Below are 19,608 nucleotides of genomic sequence, written 5' to 3'. Positions count from 1 at the left end.
GAACCCTGACAGTCACCTGAAAAGAATGGCTCAGTTTTGGGAATCTCCCTCACATCCTCAGCCATGAAGATCGATGCAAAGAATTTGTTTAGCTTCTCTGCAAAGGCCTTATCATGCATATGTACTCCTTCAGCCTCTCGATCTCCCAGTGGCCCCACTGGTTGTTTAGCAGGTTTCCTGCTTCTGATGTACTAAAAAAAATTTTGCTGTTACTTTTAGAGTCTTTGACTAGCTGTTCTTCAAATTCTTTTTTGGCCTTCCTAATTCTGTGTGTAACCCTTCTGCCCCTCTGAGTTGGCAGCAACAAGGGCCGGGTTCAGTATCCAGGGGTTCCGTTTCAATAACCCAATGCCAAACCAGCTCGAGCCCCCACCCAGTGACCTGGGAAAATCTTACACACACCCCTAGGCGCCTCAAAGAGGCAATGCTTCCCCTCTCGCAAGCACAGAGTCTCGGTGTAGCAGAAAAGATTTAATACATGAGATAAACAACAAACACTAAATTGGGAAAAACACCTCTACTAGAGTTCATAGACCAAACCGTGAGCAAAGACCCACCCCAGGAAATTGGGCTGTGTCCTCTTTCCTGGGCTCTTGAGTCCAGCAACCCCCAAATCACCCACAGTCCCAAAAGTCTCTGTCCTGGGTCAGTGCAGCCCAAAGTTCGAGAGTCTATCTGCAGGTCTCCCCCCCCCAGCCTGGTAGAAAGGGGCACCTTACGTGGTCCGGGGCGAACTGCCCTGCCTCTCTGTGGGTTCTGCTCCTGCCTTCTCCACGAACTGCTGCGCTTTACCAGCCGCTCCACTCTGCTCCTCCAGCCGTTCTCAGAAACTGCTCCGCTCCACCAGCTGTCCTGTGAGCTGCTCCAGTTGTCCCTGCAAACTGCTCAGCTCTGCGGGCTGCTCACAGCTACTCCGCTCTGCCAGTCACTCCGCTGCCACCAGCTGTCCCGTGATCCGCTCCAGCCGTCCCCACAAACTGCTCCACTCCGCCAGCGGCTCTGTTGCACAGTATAGCTTTGGGCTCCCCACTAGTTAGCACTGTACTCAGTGCTCTTAGCTCTTTAGTGATTTTCAGCTCTTAGTGATTCCAGCTCATAGTAGGGGAGCCCCAGTGCTAGTGCACCATTAGCCCAAAGTGATTTCAGCTCAGTAACCTGTAAATAAATTCTTAAGGGAATAAAAAACAACTCTGACATTCCACAGTGGAGAGAGGAGGGGGGGGTGCAACTGGTGCTTCTGGCTCCACAAGGAGACTGCACCACCAGGCACAAACACCTGTCCCCAGCCTCTCTCAATTCTCTGGGTTTTGGAACCCATGTCCCATGTCTAGCCAGTACCACCCAACTGAGGGTGAGCAATTTGTCACCAAGCAGTCCCACAGCTTGGCAGTCTGGGATAGGGTGGGCGTGCCTATGCAAATACACTCTCTCACATTCTTTCCACCAGATGTCAGGGTAGAGCTTATCCTGACTCTGCTTACATCCTCCCCCCAGCCAAGAATTTGTCGTCCCGACAAATCACATTCCCTACTATACCAACTTATTGGTCCCCTCCAAAAGGCATTAGATAGCCCACTTTAGCTTTCACAAACCTGTGTGCTAAATGTATAGGCTCCTCACTAATCACCCCAGGTGCATCGTAAGTTAACCGTTTCACTGGTCTTATTACCCTGTCTCGCCTATTGAGAATCTCTGTTGCTATGGTAGAGGGCACATCCTCTTGAGTGGTGGATGGGGAGGTTTCCTGTGAGTTCCCCTCGGGTACTGGCATAGGCCCCTGCATTTCTAGTTCTAACAGTGGAGGGTCGCAGGTGCTCTGGACATCCTCCATCTGTATGTCACCACTGTCCAATAGTCTGTGTAAGTCATTACACGGGGGTCCCACCAGTGGCTCAGGGATGTCAGGAATGGGCCTAAATACTTCTGCCATAGGGTTTAGGGCGGAAGAGGATGTGCTCTCTTCTGATTCAGCGGATCGAGACTGAAATCTTGTCTTCATCCCAGGATACACCATGGTTGTGTCTTCCTCCTCAGACTCACTCTCAGATGTGCCGAGTAGGGGTAGGTTAGCTGCAGGAGGCCGGCTGTCCACGTTGGAAGGCGGCTTTGGCACAGCACCTTTGTTCTGCCCAGTTGCCCGGTTGTGGCCAACCTCATAAGGGCTGCCTACCAATTCCCCCACAGGGAGCAAAAGGTTTCTGTGCACGGTCTTGGTCTGCCCTGTACCCTCTTCAGGTTTGATCTTATAAACCGGCAGGTCTCCTAGCTTTTCCATCACTAGGTAAGGTATTGCCTTCCACCTGTCAGCTATCTTGTGTTTGCCAGCAATACCCAAATTTCGCAGTAGGACTCTGTCCCCTGGCTGGAGCTCTTGCAGACGTACCCTAGCATCATATCGATGTTTGTTGCGGCCTGCATTCTTCTGAGCTGCAGATGTAGCTAAGTGATAAGCATCCCGCAGCTTTTCTCGTAGTCGGGATAGATATTGCTGGTGAGTGTCATAGCTATCTCCATCCTCAGATACACCAAAGCACAGGTCTATGGGTAATCTTGGTTCTCGCCCAAACATTAAGAGATATGGGGTGACTCCCGTAGCGTCGTTCTTTGTGGCGTTGTAGGCGTGCACTAGAAATGCGACATGTTGGCTCCAGGTTGCCTTCTGCTCTGGCCGCAAAGTCCCTAACATATCTAACAGGGTTCGGTTGAACCTCTCTGGCTGCGGATCACCCTGTGGGTGATAAGGCGTTGTCCTTGACTTTTTAATTCCTGCTATCCTCAGCACCTCCTTCAGAAGGTGACTCTCAAAGTCTCGTCCCTGATCCGAGTGTATCCGGGCTGGGAATCCATAAACTGAGAAATATTTTTCCCACAGTACTCGAGCGACGGTAGTGGCCTTCTGATCACGTGTGGGGTATGCCTGCGCATATCGCGTATAATGGTCGGTCACTACTAGAATGTTCCCAATATTCCTCTTGTCCACTTCTAAGGACAAGAAATCAATGCAAACCAGCTCCAGAGGTTTGTTGCTGGTGATGTTCTTCAGATATGCGGCCCTTGTGGGCAGAGTTTTCCTTTGAACACATCGAGCACAGGTATCACATTTTCTGCGAACATCTTCGGCCATCCGAGGCCAATAGAACCTACTACGGATAAGTTCCAGGGTCCTCTCCATCCCTAAATGTCCAAAATCATCATGCAGGGCCCTCATGGCCAGGGCTCTGTACTCTTTTGGCAGCACTAGTTGATTCCGTTGCTTTTGTAGAGGGTCTGTGGTCACGCGGTGTAGCACTCCCTGAATCAGTTTCAGTTTGGTCCATTCTCTCAATAGTAGTTTACCCTCTGGGGTAGGTGGGACAACCTCAGCTGGGCCTCGCCCCTCTCTTTTGGCAAGTAGTGTATCACGAATGTCAATATCTTGCAGCTGGGCTTCCTGCCAGTCAGCCGCATTGAGCATGGGCAAGGGAGATTGGTCCAAAGCAATATAGTTCACTGAAGCAGAAGGCACGCATTCAGGGGGCAGGCCCAAAGCTTCAGCAACACATCCATGAAGGCTCTCAGGGGCCTCTGGCTCTCGGCGACTCACACTGCAGATAGCTCTCACGCCATCCGTGGGTATCACAGCAACGTCAGGTGCCTGCGGACGTCTGGACAAGGCATCTGCATCTACATTGCTCCTCCCTGATCGGTATTGAATGCTGAACTCATAGCTAGCCAAGGCAGCCACCCATCTCTGGCCTGTAGCATCCAATTTAGCACTTGTTAATACATAGGTCAGTGGGTTGTTGTCTGTCCACACCTGGAACTGAGCACCGTACAAGTAGTCTCGAAATTTCTCAGTGATGGCCCATTTCAAGGCCAAGAACTCCAGCTTGTGGATGGGGTAGCGAGTTTCACTGTCAGACAGTCCTCGGCTGGCAAAGGCTACCGGTTTGCGCTTGCCTTCCACTTCCTGATACAGTACTGCTCCCAGACCCTCCAAACTGGCATCAGTATGCAGGATAAACGGTTTGCTTGGGTCAGCAAAGACTAGGATGGGAGCATGAGTTAAGCGAGTAATGATTTCCCGAAAAGCTCTCTCACATCTTTCATCCCACCGCTGCCCAAATGGTTCGAAGGGGCCATAGTGTCTCTGCAAAGGAGTCTTTGGAGGCCTTCGCTTATTCTGGGTCTTAGATTTGTTCTTGTTGGACTGGTATCCCCTGGTAAGATCATTCAGAGGTTTTACAATCGTAGCATAGTTCTTCACAAATCTGCGGTAGTAGCCACTAAATCCAAGAAACGTCTTGAGTTCTCTGTAGTTAATGGGACGTGGCCAGGTAGTGAGTGCTTCTATTTTATCGGGGTCAGTACTCACACCCTCTTGGGACACGATGTGACCTACATACTTCACTGAGGTTTGGCAGAACTGGCATTTATCAATTGAAAGCTTCAAACCGTATGCCTCCAACCTATCGAGCACTTTAAGAAGTCTTTCTTCATGTTCCTCCAGGGTTCTTCCAAACACAATCAGGTCATCCAAGTAAACTAACACCTGCAGTAAATTCATGTCTCCCACGACTTTTTCCATAAGTCGTTGAAATGTGGCAGGGGCCCCAGAAATCCCTTGTGGCATGCGTTCGAACTGGTAGAACCCTAACGGGCAGATGAAGGCTGTCTTCTCCTTATCCTCTTCTCCCAGAGGGATCTGGTAGTATCCACTCCGAAGATCCAACACAGAGAACCACTGACTACCCAGCAAACAGTCCAAGGCATCTTGTACTCGAGGCATGGTGTATTGATCAACTGTAGTGCGCCTGTTTAGGGTTCGGTAGTCAATACACATCCGGATTTTTCCACTCTTCTTACGAACGACCACAATGGGTGAGGCATAGGGGCTTCGTGACTCTGTGATGATACCATTCGCGATCAGCTCTTGAAGATGATGGCGCACGTCTTCCATCTCAGAGAGGGCAATCCTCCTAGACCTCTCCCTGAAGGGTCGGGGATCTTGTAGCCTGATATGGTGTTCCACTCCCTTTGCACATCCCACGTCCCACTCATGTAGTGAGAACACCTTGGATCTCTCGCAAAGCTTCTTCCTCAGGCGATCCTTCCACTCCTCAGACAGTGGTGAGTCCCCGAAGTCAAACTTCGCAGGATCTATCATTGGAACTTCAGCTTCACACTGGGGTCTCACAACGCTTTCAGGCTCAAAGATGTCTGCAATCTTCTGCCCTGGTTTTACAAACACATCACGGCGTGTTTCATTAGCAACCAGTATCGTCACCTCCTCCTGGGCTTCAGCAGGTAGGGTTATGACTCCACTGAGAACCAGCACTCCTTCTGGGAGCCCTCCCTGGGTTGGCTGCTCTACCACAGCTAATGTTCCCTTACTGCCTTTTAGGCAGGTACTCCTGACAATCACCTCCTTTTCTGACATGGCAGGCACCACTAAAGGGACCGGGCCCGCATACCTCAGTGCTCCTACTGGCAAATCAGGCATCACTTTTCTTGTGTCCTCAATTTTTCTGTAAGCCGCGGCACAGTGTGTGTGTATCACCAAGGTGTTCAGATATTGGTCTCCTGCTTGCTGTCTGCAGTAATCGGCCAGTATCCTAAAGAGGCTGGAGTTGGTCCCTATTAGCACAGACACATCAGAGGCTCCTTTGGTGTCAGGGCATATTAAAGCAGCAGTGTCCACCTCCTGTCTTACCCCAGCAATCTCTTCTGGGAATTCCAGGTGTACTATGACATAGCCCTGATAAGGGTATTCATCCATGCTGAGGCCACATAGGCCAAGCCCTGTCAGGGGCCGTATAGGCAGATGCCCAAGCATCTGCTGGTAGAAAGACTGGAATATGATAGTCACCTGGGATCCAGTGTCAAGCACTGCTCTACATTCTGTCCCTTCAACCTTTACAGTGACTTCCGCTCGGGGTCCTATCAATCCTGGGGGGATTCGGGCCGCATGGTTCCTTCCAGGGGAGCCTCCGCATCCTGCAGGCCTAGGCGGCTCCCTTCCCAGGCCCTGGGGCCGTTTCCCGGCTTTCCCCAGGTGGTCCTCAGCTTTTGATATACCAGCATGGGATTCTCTGCATTCTGACACCTAGCAGCAATGTGCCCACTCTGGCCACACCGGTAGCAGAAGAAGGATTGTCCTTTCCCTTGCTGTCGAGGGGGTGCAGATGTTCTAAACGTAGTCCTCTGGACCATGGTAGCAGAGGGTTCCTTGCACCTTGAAGTCTTTGCTGAATCGAGGGTACTCTCTAGTTCAGTCACTTTCTGTGTTAAGGCCTGCACTCGCTGAGTAAGTTCCTCTTGAGGATTCACCATTAGTGCCTTGGGTGTCCGTGTGGATGTTGTGCCAGATGCTTGGTGTTGCTGCACCTCCCAAACCTCGCCAGCTGCCTGTCTCTCTTCTTCTTCTCGGATCTCTTTTATCAGGCGAGAGTAACTTGGTGGATTATCTTGCCGTTCCCTTAATCGAAGGTGGAGAAGGATTGGGTTCTGATATTGAATTCCTCTCACAATCTGAGCCAATCTAGTCCGGTCCATTTGCTCAACGGCTACTGCTCCCCTCATGATGGCTCTCTGTAATAATTTCTCCAATCTTTGGACATAGGCAGAAACCTTCTCTCCCTTTTGTTGCCTGGCATTGAGGAATTTGCAATAAACATCCTCTGAACCCTCAGTTCTCCCAAAGGCATGGTCCAGGGCCTCTAGGCAGTCCCTCACTTTGACCCCAGGGTTACCGAGTTTCAGGGTGCGAATCACATCTAGAGCTGGCCCCCTGAGACACTCTACTAGTCGCCTTCTCTTTTCAGCCTCAGGCACCGCCCACTCCTGCAGCATCTCTGTGGTGTGCTCCAGCCAGGGTTCAAATGCTTCCTCTCCAGGTATTGGGGTGGGACCCCCAGAAAACAACCTCAGTTTACGATAGGGGCTTGACTCGGGGTGGGGTGGCATGACCTTCCCTAATGCTTGCCCCAAAGCCTTCACCCACTCATCAGGTGAAGGAGCAGTCTCCTGTTGTGGGGCTCTCGGCTTAAGGCCCAACAGACCTGGCATATCAGCCAAAGTTTTTCCCTCTTTCCCCAAAAAGTCTGACATTTTCTTTAAAAACTCTACATCAGCAGTAGGGGCTGGTGAGGGCTGGCTCCCAGTGGTTATTACCTTCCACTCACCATCATCCACTGCTATCGTGCCTGGAACCTGTAGAGGGTCCACAGCCGAGGGCAGCTCACACAATACAGCAAAAGTGCCCTCTTCCCTCACAAAAATGCGCCCACGCATTTTGCACTTACACAAGTACTCAGTGGATGACCTTAAGATAGGTTCTATTGAGCCCTCATCGACTGCCTCCAGCACCCCCGTTACCAGAAGACAGTTCCTGGGGTCAATATTCATCCCCTTGCACCAATCCTCTAACAAGTGTAGAGCCATTATACAAACTCTAATCTTTTCCCAATACAACAGATCAAAAAACAACAAGGTAATTAGGGGTTTTCCCAATTCAATGGATCACTCAAAATGTGCTTGCGAGGGGTACTGACCTAGGACATCCCGGACGAGCCCCCAAAATGTAACCCTTCTGCCCCTCTGAGTTGGCAGCAACAAGGGCCGGGTTCAGTATCCAGGGGTTCCGTTTCAATAACCCAATGCCAAACCAGCTCGAGCCCCCACCCAGTGACCTGGGAAAATCTTACACACACCCCTAGGCGCCTCAAAGAGGCAATGCTTCCCCTCTCGCAAGCACAGAGTCTCGGTGTAGCAGAAAAGATTTAATACATGAGATAAACAACAAACACTAAATTGGGAAAAACACCTCTACTAGAGTTCATAGACCAAACCGTGAGCAAAGACCCACCCCAGGAAATTGGGCTGTGTCCTCTTTCCTGGGCTCTTGAGTCCAGCAACCCCCAAATCACCCACAGTCCCAAAAGTCTCTGTCCTGGGTCAGTGCAGCCCAAAGTTCGAGAGTCTATCTGCAGGTCTCCCCCCCCCCCAGTCTGGTAGAAAGGGGCACCTTACATGGTCCGGGGCGAACTGCCCTGCCTCTCTGTGGGTTCTGCTCCTGCCTTCTCCACGAACTGCTGCGCTTTACCAGCCGCTCCACTCTGCTCCTCCAGCCGTTCTCAGAAACTGCTCCGCTCCACCAGCTGTCCTGTGAGCTGCTCCAGTTGTCCCTGCAAACTGCTCAGCTCTGCGGGCTGCTCACAGCTACTCCGCTCTGCCAGTCACTCCGCTGCCACCAGCTGTCCCGTGATCCGCTCCAGCCGTCCCCACAAACTGCTCCACTCCGCCAGCGGCTCTGTTGCACAGTATAGCTTTGGGCTCCCCACTAGTTAGCACTGTACTCAGTGCTCTTAGCTCTTTAGTGATTTTCAGCTCTTAGTGATTCCAGCTCATAGTAGGGGAGCCCCAGTGCTAGTGCACCATTAGCCCAAAGTGATTTCAGCTCAGTAACCTGTAAATAAATTCTTAAGGGAATAAAAATCAACTCTGACATTCCACAGTGGAGAGAGGAGGGGGGGGGGGGTGCAACTGGTGCTTCTGGCTCCACAAGGAGACTGCACCACCAGACACAGATACCTGTCCCCAGCCTCTCTCAATTCTCTGGGTTTTGGAACCCATGTCCCATGTCTAGCCAGTACCACCCAACTGAGGGTGAGCAATTTGTCACCAAGCAGTCCCACAGCTTGGCAGTCTGGGATAGGGTGGGCGTGCCTATGCAAATACACTCTCTCACATTCTTTCCACCAGATGTCAGGGTAGAGCTTATCCTGACTCTGCTTACATGTGTTTAAACTTCATTTGTCAGTGTTTATGCTCCTTTCTATTTTCCTCACTAAGATTTAACTTCCACTTTTTAAATGAGGCCTTTTTGCCTCTCACTGCTTCTTTTACTTTATTGTTTAGCCACGAAGGCACTTTTTTGGTTCTCTCACTATGTTTTTTAATTTGAGGTATACATTTAAGTTGAACCTCTATTATGGTGTCTCTAAAAATTTTCCATGCCACTTGTAGGGATTTCACTTTTTGCGCTATACCTTTTAATTTCTGTTTAACTGACTTCCTCATTTTTATATAGTTCCCCTTTCTGAAATGAAATGCTACATGGGCGAGCTGCTGTGGTGTTTTCCCTGCCACAGGGATATTAAATTGTATTATGTTTGTAACCCTTCTGCCATGTGGAGCCAGTAGCAAGACAGGCCAGGTTCAATATCTAGCATTTCCTTTTCAACAATACAACACAGAACCGGCTCAAGCCATAACCCAGTGACCTGGGACAATTACACTCCATCCCTCAGGCACCTCTCAGAGGCAATACTTGCCCTCTCACAAGCACTGAGTCAGAGTGTACTAAAAACTTTTAATAAAAGGAGGGAAATAACTCAGCATTAATTTGGGAAAACACTACACCTAGGGTTCATAAACACAAAGACCCAACCCCAAGTAAGCTGAGCAGTGTCCTTTTCCCCTCAGGTTCTTAAGTCCAGCAACCCAAAGTCCCTTTAACGTGCCCATCCCTTCCTGTACCCCACTCACAGTTGCTGTCCTTGGCCAACACAGCCCCAGAGTTCAGAGGTTCATCCACAGAGTTCACCTCCCACCCTGTGTGGACAGGGGTGGGTAAGGAGGCACTTTACATGCTGCACTGCTCCACTCGCTCGTTGCTCCAATGGCCAATTGCTGCGTGTCTCTGTGGGGCTCTGCTCTGGCCCTCACCACCAGCCTCTCTGCCAGTCGCCCTGCTGCCCACTTGTCATGCCTGTTTCATTGCTGTGTAGGCTTCCGGGCTTGGGCTGCAGCCCGGGCTCCAGGACACTGTGAGATCTGCCAGGAAATCCCCTCGGCCAGGGCTGCACTGAGGTCATGTGGTGCTAATTGCTCACGGGCACAAGCCGATCGCCTTGCTGAGTCTGAGTGCATGGGTCAGCACAGTGCCCTTCATCTGCCCCATCTGTGCTCTCCTCCCAGCATGACAGCGGGTGTGTCTGGCAAAGCCATGGCCCAGGGCAGACCAGTGCTCAGAGCAGAGCCCAGGAACTGGAGCGGGAGGGATTGGGTGACGCCAGCAGAGCACAGGGTGGCTGTGGCTGTGCGGAGTGGGGTGGGGGCTGTAAGGTGAAGGGGGATGGAGGGAGGCAGGTGGCTCTACCTGTTCCCCCCATTGGCCCTGGGGAGGGGAGAGGTGCTAACACGGGGTCCTGTCCCCTCACAGCCCTTGCTGTCCGGAGGAGGCAGGGCCCCAGAACAGAGCTGGACTCGCTCCTGCTGCTCCCTGCCGGGGGGGTGGGGGGTAACTAGCTTTGGTTTCTCTTGTTCCAGGTTGACTGCCAGAACCACTTGCAAGGGTCCCATCTCGCCTCCATTCACAATACTGGAGAAACTGAAATTCTGTCTGATTATATCAAGCGGCACCACACAGAGAAGAAACCCGTCTGGATCGGACTCTCAGACCCTCATGGGGTGAGTGCCCGGTGCCCACTCTGCCTCTGGCAGCCCCTCCCCAGCCCCTGGGCTCTGGATCTCTGCTCAGTGAGCTGGTTGTTTGGGGTGGGGGTGGCACCAGAGCAGGGTTTCCATTGGAACAGGGTGAAAAGGGGCTGTAACCGCCTGGGTTTTCAGTCACAGGATCGATCCCCAGCGCCCGGTGCAGAGTATAAGCTGCTGGTATTAATATTCACGTTCGTGAACTAGTGCCCAGGCACCCACCACACCAGCCTGTTGTGCTCAGACCAGGCACGCCCGGCACGAGAGTCAGCCCGCCCCACATGGACGAGACGTCTAGACGAGGGCTCAGGGAAAGGGGCAGCCCCACAGGCAGAGCAACTAATGCAAGGGCAGCAGAGCCCTGGGAGTGCTGTCGCTCTGTGTATTCGTCCTCAGGGTGGGCCCAGTGAGGGGGGGGTCACCTGGCCAGCGGCGTGTCAGCTCCAGGCCTGTAGGGTCCCAATACCCACCCGACACAGGCTCAGGAAAGGGCAATGACTGGGGCTGGCGGGAACGGGGAGGTTGGAGATCCCCCCTGGCTACAGAGGGTTCATCACTTACAGCTGAAAGGGAGCCACCGCGGCTCTGGTTTGGCCCGTGGGCCAGTCCAGTCACCAGTCAGGGCTCTACAGGCCAGTGCCGGGGTGCGGGTGGGGCCAGGGCCAGTGCAACCACTAGGCTAACTAGGCAGCTGCCTAGGGCTCCAAGATTTGGGGGCACCAAAAGCGGTGTCCGGCATTATGAGAGTCAGCTCAGTGGGCAGGGAGGGAGCCCCCGTAGCGAGGGGCGCTACGCAGGATGGTCAGTGGGAGCCTGTGGCAGAGCCAGGAGGAGACAGCCGGCCGGGCGCGGCGACCAGCGCGGCCGAGGAACGGAGCCATTGGGGGAGGCAGGATGTGGTCCTGAGTTCAGGTGAGCTTCGCCCTCCAACGCACCACACCTGGGGCTGGGCGCAGCCGCTTCCCGGGGCAAGGGAAAGTGAAACTAAACCTCGCAGAGCGACGGAGGGGAAAGGACTGACGCAGGTGCCTCTTCCAAACACCAACATCCCGCTCCCCCACCGGTGGCACTGTGCCAATGCCAATCCTTGATCCCCAGGGAGATCCTCACCTGCTCCCTGGGAGAGCCTGGCTCTGCCCTCCTTGCCCCTGGGTCCCCCCCGGAGGGTGAAGTACTCAGAGCCTGGGAACGTTTAGAGACTCTGCGAGCTGGGGCATTCTCAGCCTCCTACTTGCTCACAGGGTCCCCCGGGCCCGAAGGGACCATTGTGATCCTGTCCTCTGACCTCCTTGTATTAATTCTAATGAACAACGCCACATTAGGCAGGATTCATTTTTGAGGGTTTATAAGAAGCAATGTTCCAGGGTCAGGGGAGGGGGAGCGCAAGGTGGAAGTTTTGCCTAGGGTGCAAAATATCCTTGCATCAGCCCTGGGTAGGGGGAGCTCTCCAGGCCAGTCTCTAGTCCAGCAAACAGCCTGGCATAGGCACCGACTTCCTGATTTCCCGGGGGGGGCCCGACCCCTGCTCCATCCAATGCCCTGCTCTTACTCCACCCCTCCCCCAAAAGTCCATCCCGCCTCTTTCTGCTCCACCTCTTCCCCGTCCCCTGAGGGAGCCCCTAGATGACTGGTGCCTCCCCATACCGGGGGCGGGGGGGAAGGCACGATCAAAAGGGGAGGTCACATGTTCCCCTCAGCTAACCCTCCCCTGTGCCCAGCCCGGGGCCACTGCACTCTCCCCATCCCTCATTACCTGGGGGGGCTCTGTCTTCCCACTGCGCCTGCCTCCCACCCTGGCACGTTCTGCCCCCCTCCCTGGTGAGAAGAAGCCACTTCTAACACCAGCCCCTCCTGGTCGCTGCTCTGCAGCCTGGCAGCTGCCTGACAGAGCCTGGCTGGGGAGGCGGTTTCTGACCCCTGCCCGGTTCGGCTGCCAGGGACTGATGCTGAGTGAGACGGAAACATGATGGGGGACAAACAGGGGCGGCTCCAGGCTCCAGCATGCCAAGCATGTGCTTGGGGCAGCAAGCCGCGGAGGGCGCTCTGCTGGTCACCAGGAGGGCAGCAGGCAGGGGCCCTTCAGCGGCATGACGGAGCTGCGGGACCGGCGAGCGGCAGAGGGGCCCCCGCGGCATGACGCCGTGCTTGGGGCGGCGAAATGTCTAGAGCTGCCCCTGGGGGCAAAGCTCCTGCTTGCTCTCCCCTGGTCCCCGGCACCCGAGCCCAGACGGGGAGCAGGAGCTGCCTCCCAGCCAGGCTCTCAGGCAGCCACCAGCCCGCTGTGCAGCAGAGCAGCGTGAGAGGGGCTGGTCTGCCTCTTCTACACCCAGCCCTGCCTCCACCCGCCCCTTCCCACCCCATTCCGCCCCCTGCCCTGGAGCACCCACAGACTCTGTGCCTGTGCAGGCTGGTTTCCAGGCCAGGCTCAGTCAGTGTCTCTTCCTGGGGCCCTGCCCAGCCGCTGCTGCTCCCCCATAACCCCTGCACAGAGCTGCCCCCGCTGCAGTGTCCGACAGTCACAATCTGCTCCACACGCTGCTCCCCGGCTCCTGGTCCTGCACGTTGTTCCTCGGTGGGTTCCTCTGCATCCAGCGTCTCTGCTGCTCCGGGCTCGCTGTGCTGCTTGTCCCCGAGCCAGGCCATGGCCAACCCCTGCTGGTCAATCCACACACCCAGCTGCCGAGGCTGATCAGGACGTTTCTGAGAGCTCTGGGCTGGGTGCACGTGGTGGGTGCTGCTGGCCCTGCTGGCGGGCCGGCAGCCGCAGAGCAATGCCGCCGGTGGCACCGGTGGGAGACGGGGGAGCTCCGTGGACACCACTGCTGGGCAGCACAGATGCACCCTGCTGCAGCCGCTCCTGTCTGGCCCCAGAGCGCGGGAGAAGCTGGTGTTTTGGGGGGGGTGACAGCGCAGACTCCTGCACGAGGCTCCCTCCAGCCGACAGGCTATCGTCACTTGCTAAACGCGCCCGACTGCTCTTGGCCTCCTCACTTCTCACCATGATAAAAAGCCAGAGACAGAGACCTCCTGGGCCACGTCGCAGCCTTTCACCCCTCGGGGGGGTGAGCTGAGCCTGGGGCAGCGTCAGCCTCTACCCTTTGGCAGCTCCCCCTGCACCCGCCCACGGAGGAGCTGCCCACCGAGGGACATGGCCCCGTACAAAACCCTGGGGAATTAATAACCCAGAACTCTGTTCAGGGACAGGGAAGGGGGGATCAGGACCCACCCAAATCCCTGAACACATGGACAGAACAAGGGGATTGTCGCCAACATTCCCGGCTCCGTCCATCAGCTGAGGTGCTGGCAGACCACTCCAGGCGCATACGGCTTCTGCTTCCCTCCACAGCAAACAGCCCAAGGGACACCCGATAGAGGCGGGGCCATGGGCTGTCAAGATTAATGGGTCGGAGCAGGAGCAGGAAGCAGCTCCAATACAAGGGTCAGAGCCAGAGTCAGGCATTAATAGCCAAGCCGAGGATCAGAGGCAGGAGGGGACCCAGGAGGCACATCAAGGGTCAGAGCCGGAGCCCAAGGTCAGGGTAAGGAAGCTGGGACTAGGAGCAAGCTGAGGCGGCCAGGACTGAGCAGGAGCAGGTCTGGGAAACAAGCAGGAGCAGGAGGAGGAGCAGGGCTGGAGCAGGACAGGAGCACAGGGAGGAGCAGCAGGCACAGGGAGGATGGCGGCCGTGGCATGAACACACGGAGCAGCCCGACAGCTGCTGGGCTAAGAGCCGGCCAGCTGCCCTTCCTGCCCAGGCAGGGGGTACAGTCAGGCAGATGGCCTGCAGCCGGCTGTCTGCGCTGGGTGGGTCACCAGGTGACTAATTCTGCTGCAGCCCCTGATCCCTGACAGTGCAAACCCCAGCTTCATCCAGCACCCCTGTCCCCCAGACCGACCGCCATGATCTCTGCAGTGGGGAGCAGAGTAACTCTCCTGTGGCTGGGCTTTGGGAGTGTCGTCACGTGGGTCTGTGCACACGAGCGAGACCAGGGGCAGCAGCGTGGGGCTGCGGGACAGCACATGGGATGGCACTGCAGGTGTTGCCGGTTGGGCTGTGCTGGAGATGGACGTGGAACCTGAGGGCAGGTTGGGGTGCACTCCCCTCGGCGATGTGGGGATGGCAGGGGCAGGGGGTGCTGCAGACTCTCTCTTCACTTGCTATTTTCATGCTTCTGAGGGTTGGGCAGATCCTGGTGTAACTTCAGCTGCCAGTAAATGTAGCCCTGGTTGTCAGCACTGACATTTCATAGCAATGATCAGTGTCTCCAGTGTCACTGGGCAGCCTCTGCCCATGCCCTACCCATGGCCCCTCAGCTCTGGGGCACGTCTCTAGCTGTGTAAACTTGGGTTTGACAGGGGCTCTGCTCTCCTTTGTCTCTGCAGACTCTAAGCTGGAAATGGACAGATCATTCCCTCTTCAATTACAAAAATTGGGATACAAACCAACCTGATAGTCCGGGAGCAAATGAGCACTGCGTAGTGTTAGAAAGTCCAGGTAAGTCGGTGGATCAGACCCACATGCACCTACGAGGGGAACCCCGGCAGCGCCCTGACCACTCAGGTCCTGAGATACTGATCCGGGCTGGCCCCAGCGCGCTCTGGAGTGCAAATCCTTTCTCCTCTCTCTTCCCTGTCCCATGCTGGGGGGGGCAGTCAGGAGAGAACCCCTTGTGTGACCTCATAAAAATGCTGCTTACCAATTCCCCTGGGTCAGTTCACATCTCTGCTCCAGTGACAGGCAGGAGACACAGACACACACACACACCCGGCCCCCGTCAGGGACTGTGCTGAGCTGTAAAAAGGTGACAGCTCTGAATCACTGTTGCACCCCTGCTGTGCAAACACTGATCCACACAATGATGTGGGCACCAGAGCTGCATTTGGCCCCCTTGCGGGATTGTGTTACTCACAAGCATTCACACACAAGCCGGCTGCTTGTGAAAGTGCTGCCCAGTCTCAGAGTGTTCACAGATTGAGCACTAATGACTGTTCCCATGGAAACTGGCACCACGAGGGGATCATTAGCAAAAGCTGCAGCCAGGCAGCAGACTCTGGCGGTGGGGTACGTGACCGGGTGCTCACAGCGCCAGCGGGGAGGGGAAGAAGTTCCAAATAGACCAGACGGTGACAGCGACCAGCCCAGGTTTTAAACCTTTTTGTGTTGGTGCCCCCTGTCGCACAGCCAGCCTCTGAGCGTGACCCCCGTTATACACTCACAACGAGAGGGGTCATTGAATGTAATGGGGACTTGGGGCAGGGAGTCACGGAGTCACCGGGCGATGCTCTGGAACTGCTCCCCACCAAGCCAGGCAGGACTTTGGGGAGCCTCCTCTCCCTTGGAGCAGACTTGTTCAGGGCAAGAAGCTCACACGGCTTCACCTCCTGGGTCTCTCCTTGGAGCATTCAGCATCCTCTGCCCCTCCGTGAGCTTCCCACAGCGAGCCCACCCAAGTGAGGTCCTGGGGGGGGCAACAGGGTCCTGCACCCCCACTTCGCAGTCAGACGTGACTCTCAGCCACCCAGTAAAACACAGGTTTATTCGATGACAGGAACAGGGTCTAAAACAAAGCTTGTAGGTACAGAGAATGGGACCCCTCAACCGGGTCCATTCTGGGGGGCAGTGAGCCAGACCCCCACGTCGGCACTTCACTCCTCGTCCCCAGCCAGCTCCAGACCAAAAACCTCTCCAGCCCCTCCTCTCTGCTCAGCTCCTTTCCCGGGCCAGGAGGTCACCTGATCCCTTTGTCTCCAACACCTTCAGTTGGCACTTTTGCAGAGAAGGGGCCCAGGCCATCAGTTGCTAGGAGACAGAGCGTCAGGCATTTAGGTGCACTGGCCCTTTGCTCCGTAGCAATCACACACCCTTATCCCACCACCTAGATACTTAAGAACTGCATAGGGGACACTGAGGCACCCACACAGTATTCAGAGAAAACATTAAGAACATTCCCAGTTTGTCACAGAGGGGTCATTTAATGGTAATGGGGACTCGGGGCCGTCACCTCACAGAGCTGACTGCTTGTGACCCCCATGTAACCACCTCGTGACCCCATGAGGGTCAGAACCCCAAGTTTGAGAACCCCTGGGCTAGACAGTGTTGGTGGATTCGAGGGGTTGCTTTGCAGATAGGCTGTGAACAGGAGAGGGGTGAAATTCACAACGAATCCTCTGCCTGGCCCTGATCACTGAGTGCTGTGTCTGGGTGGGGCCTGCAGTGCCAGGGGGTGTGGGGAGTGAGGGGCAGGGCTGAGGATCTCAGACCAATTCCATTTATCACTGGGACAGGCCTGGGCCCACCGTGAGCTGGATGTGTTAGACAGTCAGACGCTGTGGTAACAAGCAGCCAATTGAGCACTGGGCTGTCTGATAATTGGTTCACATTTTACTGAAACATGAATTCTATGTTACTTTTATAAACTATTCCTAAATTGCACCCAAAACATTATGTTAATGGAACATGAAAGTCCCAGACTAAGGCTGCCCATGTAACCTTAATGGAGCCTCTGGTATGTGTGCACCATGATACAGTCTTGAATTATTATAATGGTGGGAGATACACCTATCCCCTTGAACTAGAAGGGACCTTGAAAGGTCATATAGTCCAACCTCCTGCCTTCACTAGGAGGACCCAGTACTGATTTTTGCCCCACAACCCTAAGTACCTCCCTCAAGGATTGAGCTCACAACCTTGGGCTTAGCAGGCCAAGCCTCAAACCACTGAGCTATCCCTCCCCCCTGAGAGTTACAGGCTCGCTGTCCATCAGGCCTGATGTCGGCAGATGGGTACAGCCAGGGCTGCAGTCACTGGATGGGGATAGAGTCAAAGAGCAGCAGACACCCGCACCCAAGGGAACAGGGCACCGAGAACGGCCTATACCCCCTGCGGAGCTCCCTGCTGGGCCTGGGGTGCTGCTGAGGGGCTGAGCCTACCCAGCCCAGCCCCAGGACTGTCCTTCCCTGGGCTCTCTCTGGCCTGACTACGCAGGAATACAGGCAGCCCCCAGGCACGGACACAGACACCCCCAGAGCAGAGGGGTAACGGGGTCTGAGGGAGGAACGTGCTGCTCCGTGCACAGCAGGCCGGTGACACTGACTCCTGGGGCAGGGACACATCCCTTCTGCACGGTGGCTGAGCCCAGCCTGGGACAGATGTTCCCACGGGTGTAGCCAGACCCAGGTGGGCAGGGCATGGAGGGGGCCTGGCTGTGGGGCAGCTCACTCATCAGGGAGGAGGCAGCAGCCCAGTTCCTGAGTGGGTGCCCTAGTCCTGGGGCAGAGTTCTCTCTCTCTCCTCTACCCTCTGGCTGGGGTGGGGGGCACATGGGGTGGGGGAGGTAGGAGCAGTAGCACATGGACCAGGCATCTCCCCTTTCACACTGAGCCTCGGCCTCTCTTTGCAAGATGGGGCTGCCCCAATCTGGGGTGCTCAGGGCTCCATCCCACCCTCCTCTTCCTTAGGGCTGTGCACAGGAGCTGGGATCTTCTCAAGGGGAACAGAACAGGGCGCAGGAGGATTCACTGTAAGAGCAGGAACGTCCCAGGCTGCCCCACCCCAGGGGTCATTTCTGTTTTTCTTTCTAGGTTTTCAGAAATGGCACGATTATCCCTGTGCAGACAGACACGCTTTCATTTGTAAGGGTAAACCTTATGGGAGGCGGGTCGCCTGGACCAGAGGGCTCCCAACACCTGGGCTCTGAGTGAATCGGGTCCTTCCGGCTCCCTAGGGAGACCAGATCCTGTGTCCCCGGCTGCAAAGTCCCTTCTGCAAAGCATCGCTGTGTTACGCTGTGTCACTCCCGTTCTGCTCTGCCCCCTTCTCTCCCTGTTGCACCCACGCTCTGCTCTTCTCAGCAATCTCAGCACAGTGAAGTGATAATAAACTTTCCCTCCAGCATTCAGCTCATTGCATCTCCTTTCTTTTTTTCGTGACTCTGGCATGGACAGTTCCATGTGTAGCCTGATTCCAGCCTCAGCACCCCAAATCCAGTCCTTCACTGGGAGGAAAGGGACTGAACAGGGAATGAAGACCCTGGTCTTCTGGTAAAAACATGGGGCATCGCTTCCCCTGAGACAAGGCCCATTCATCCCACTCCCCTCCCCACCACCCTGGGGGCGCTCATCCCTCCTGTCCTTGTCTCAGCGCTCTCCAAAGCAAGACCTGTCTAGCCTGCCTGCAATGCACCATGCTCATCTTGCAGAGGACAAATACAAAGCTTTTGATATGGTCTCCCACAGTATTATTGCCAGCGAGTTAAAGAAGTATGGGCCGGATGAATGGACTATAAGGTGGATAGAAAGCTGGCTAGATCGTCAGGCTCAACAGATCGTGATCAATGGCTCCATGTCTAGTTGGCAGCTAGTATCAAGCGGAGTGCCCCAAGGGTGGGTCCTGGGACCCGTTTTGTTCAATATCTTCATGAATGATCTGGAGGATGGCGTGGCCTGCACTCTCAGCAAGTTTGCAGATGACACTACACTGGGAGGAGTAGTAGATACGCAGGAGGGTAGGGATAGGATACAGAGTGACCTAGACAAATTAGAGGAGAGGGCCAAAAGAAACCTGACGATGTTCAACAAGGACAAGTGCAGAGGGAAGAATCCCATTCACTCTTACAGACTAGGGACCGAGTGGCTAGGCAGCAGATCTGCAGAAAAGGACCTAGGGGTTTGTGACATTGGGTCCCGCCAGAACCACATCGTCACAGGGTTACAGTGGACAAGAAGCTGGATATGAGTCAGCACTGTGCCCTTGTTGCCAAGAAGACTAAAGGGCATTTTTGAGCTGTATAAGTAGGAGCATTGCCAGCAGATCGAAGGATGTGATCATTCCCCTCTATTTAGCATTGATGAGGCCTCACCTGGAGTACTATGTCCAGTTTTGGGCCTCACACTACAAGAAAGATGTGTGGAAAAATTGGAAAGAGTCCAGCGGAGGGCAACAAAAATGATTAGGAGGCTGGAGCACATGACTTATGAGGAGAGCTGAGGGAACTGGGATTGTTTAGTCTGCAGAAGAGAAGAATGAGGGGGGATTTGATAGCTGCTTTCAACTACCTGAAAGGGGGTTCCAAAGAGGATGGATCTAGACTGTTCTCAGTGGTACCAGATGACGGAACAAGAAGCAATGGTCC

General features: G+C 54.9%; 1 protein-coding gene across 2 annotated transcripts in view; it reads left to right on the top strand.

Annotated features, from left to right (window-relative positions):
* The window catches only part of LOC127051306 (C-type lectin Cal-like), a 124,760-nt gene extending 106,385 nt beyond the window's left edge, over window positions 1–18,375 (top strand). For both annotated transcript variants that reach the window (XM_050953480.1, XM_050953469.1), the window contains exons 4-6: window positions 10,312–10,452; window positions 14,861–14,972; window positions 18,059–18,375. In XM_050953480.1, the coding sequence (XP_050809437.1) occupies window positions 10,312–10,452; window positions 14,861–14,972; window positions 18,059–18,174 (369 nt within the window). In that variant the 3' untranslated portion in view covers window positions 18,175–18,375. The remainder of the gene's footprint in view (window positions 1–10,311; window positions 10,453–14,860; window positions 14,973–18,058) is intronic.
* Window positions 18,376–19,608: the final 1,233 nt, after the last annotated feature.

Source organism: Gopherus flavomarginatus, chromosome 1 (genome assembly GCF_025201925.1).
Source record: "Gopherus flavomarginatus isolate rGopFla2 chromosome 1, rGopFla2.mat.asm, whole genome shotgun sequence".
Lineage (NCBI taxonomy): Eukaryota > Metazoa > Chordata > Testudines > Testudinidae > Gopherus > Gopherus flavomarginatus.
Note: the sequence above shows the minus strand (reverse complement) of the source record. Positions and strands in the feature narration are given on the sequence as shown.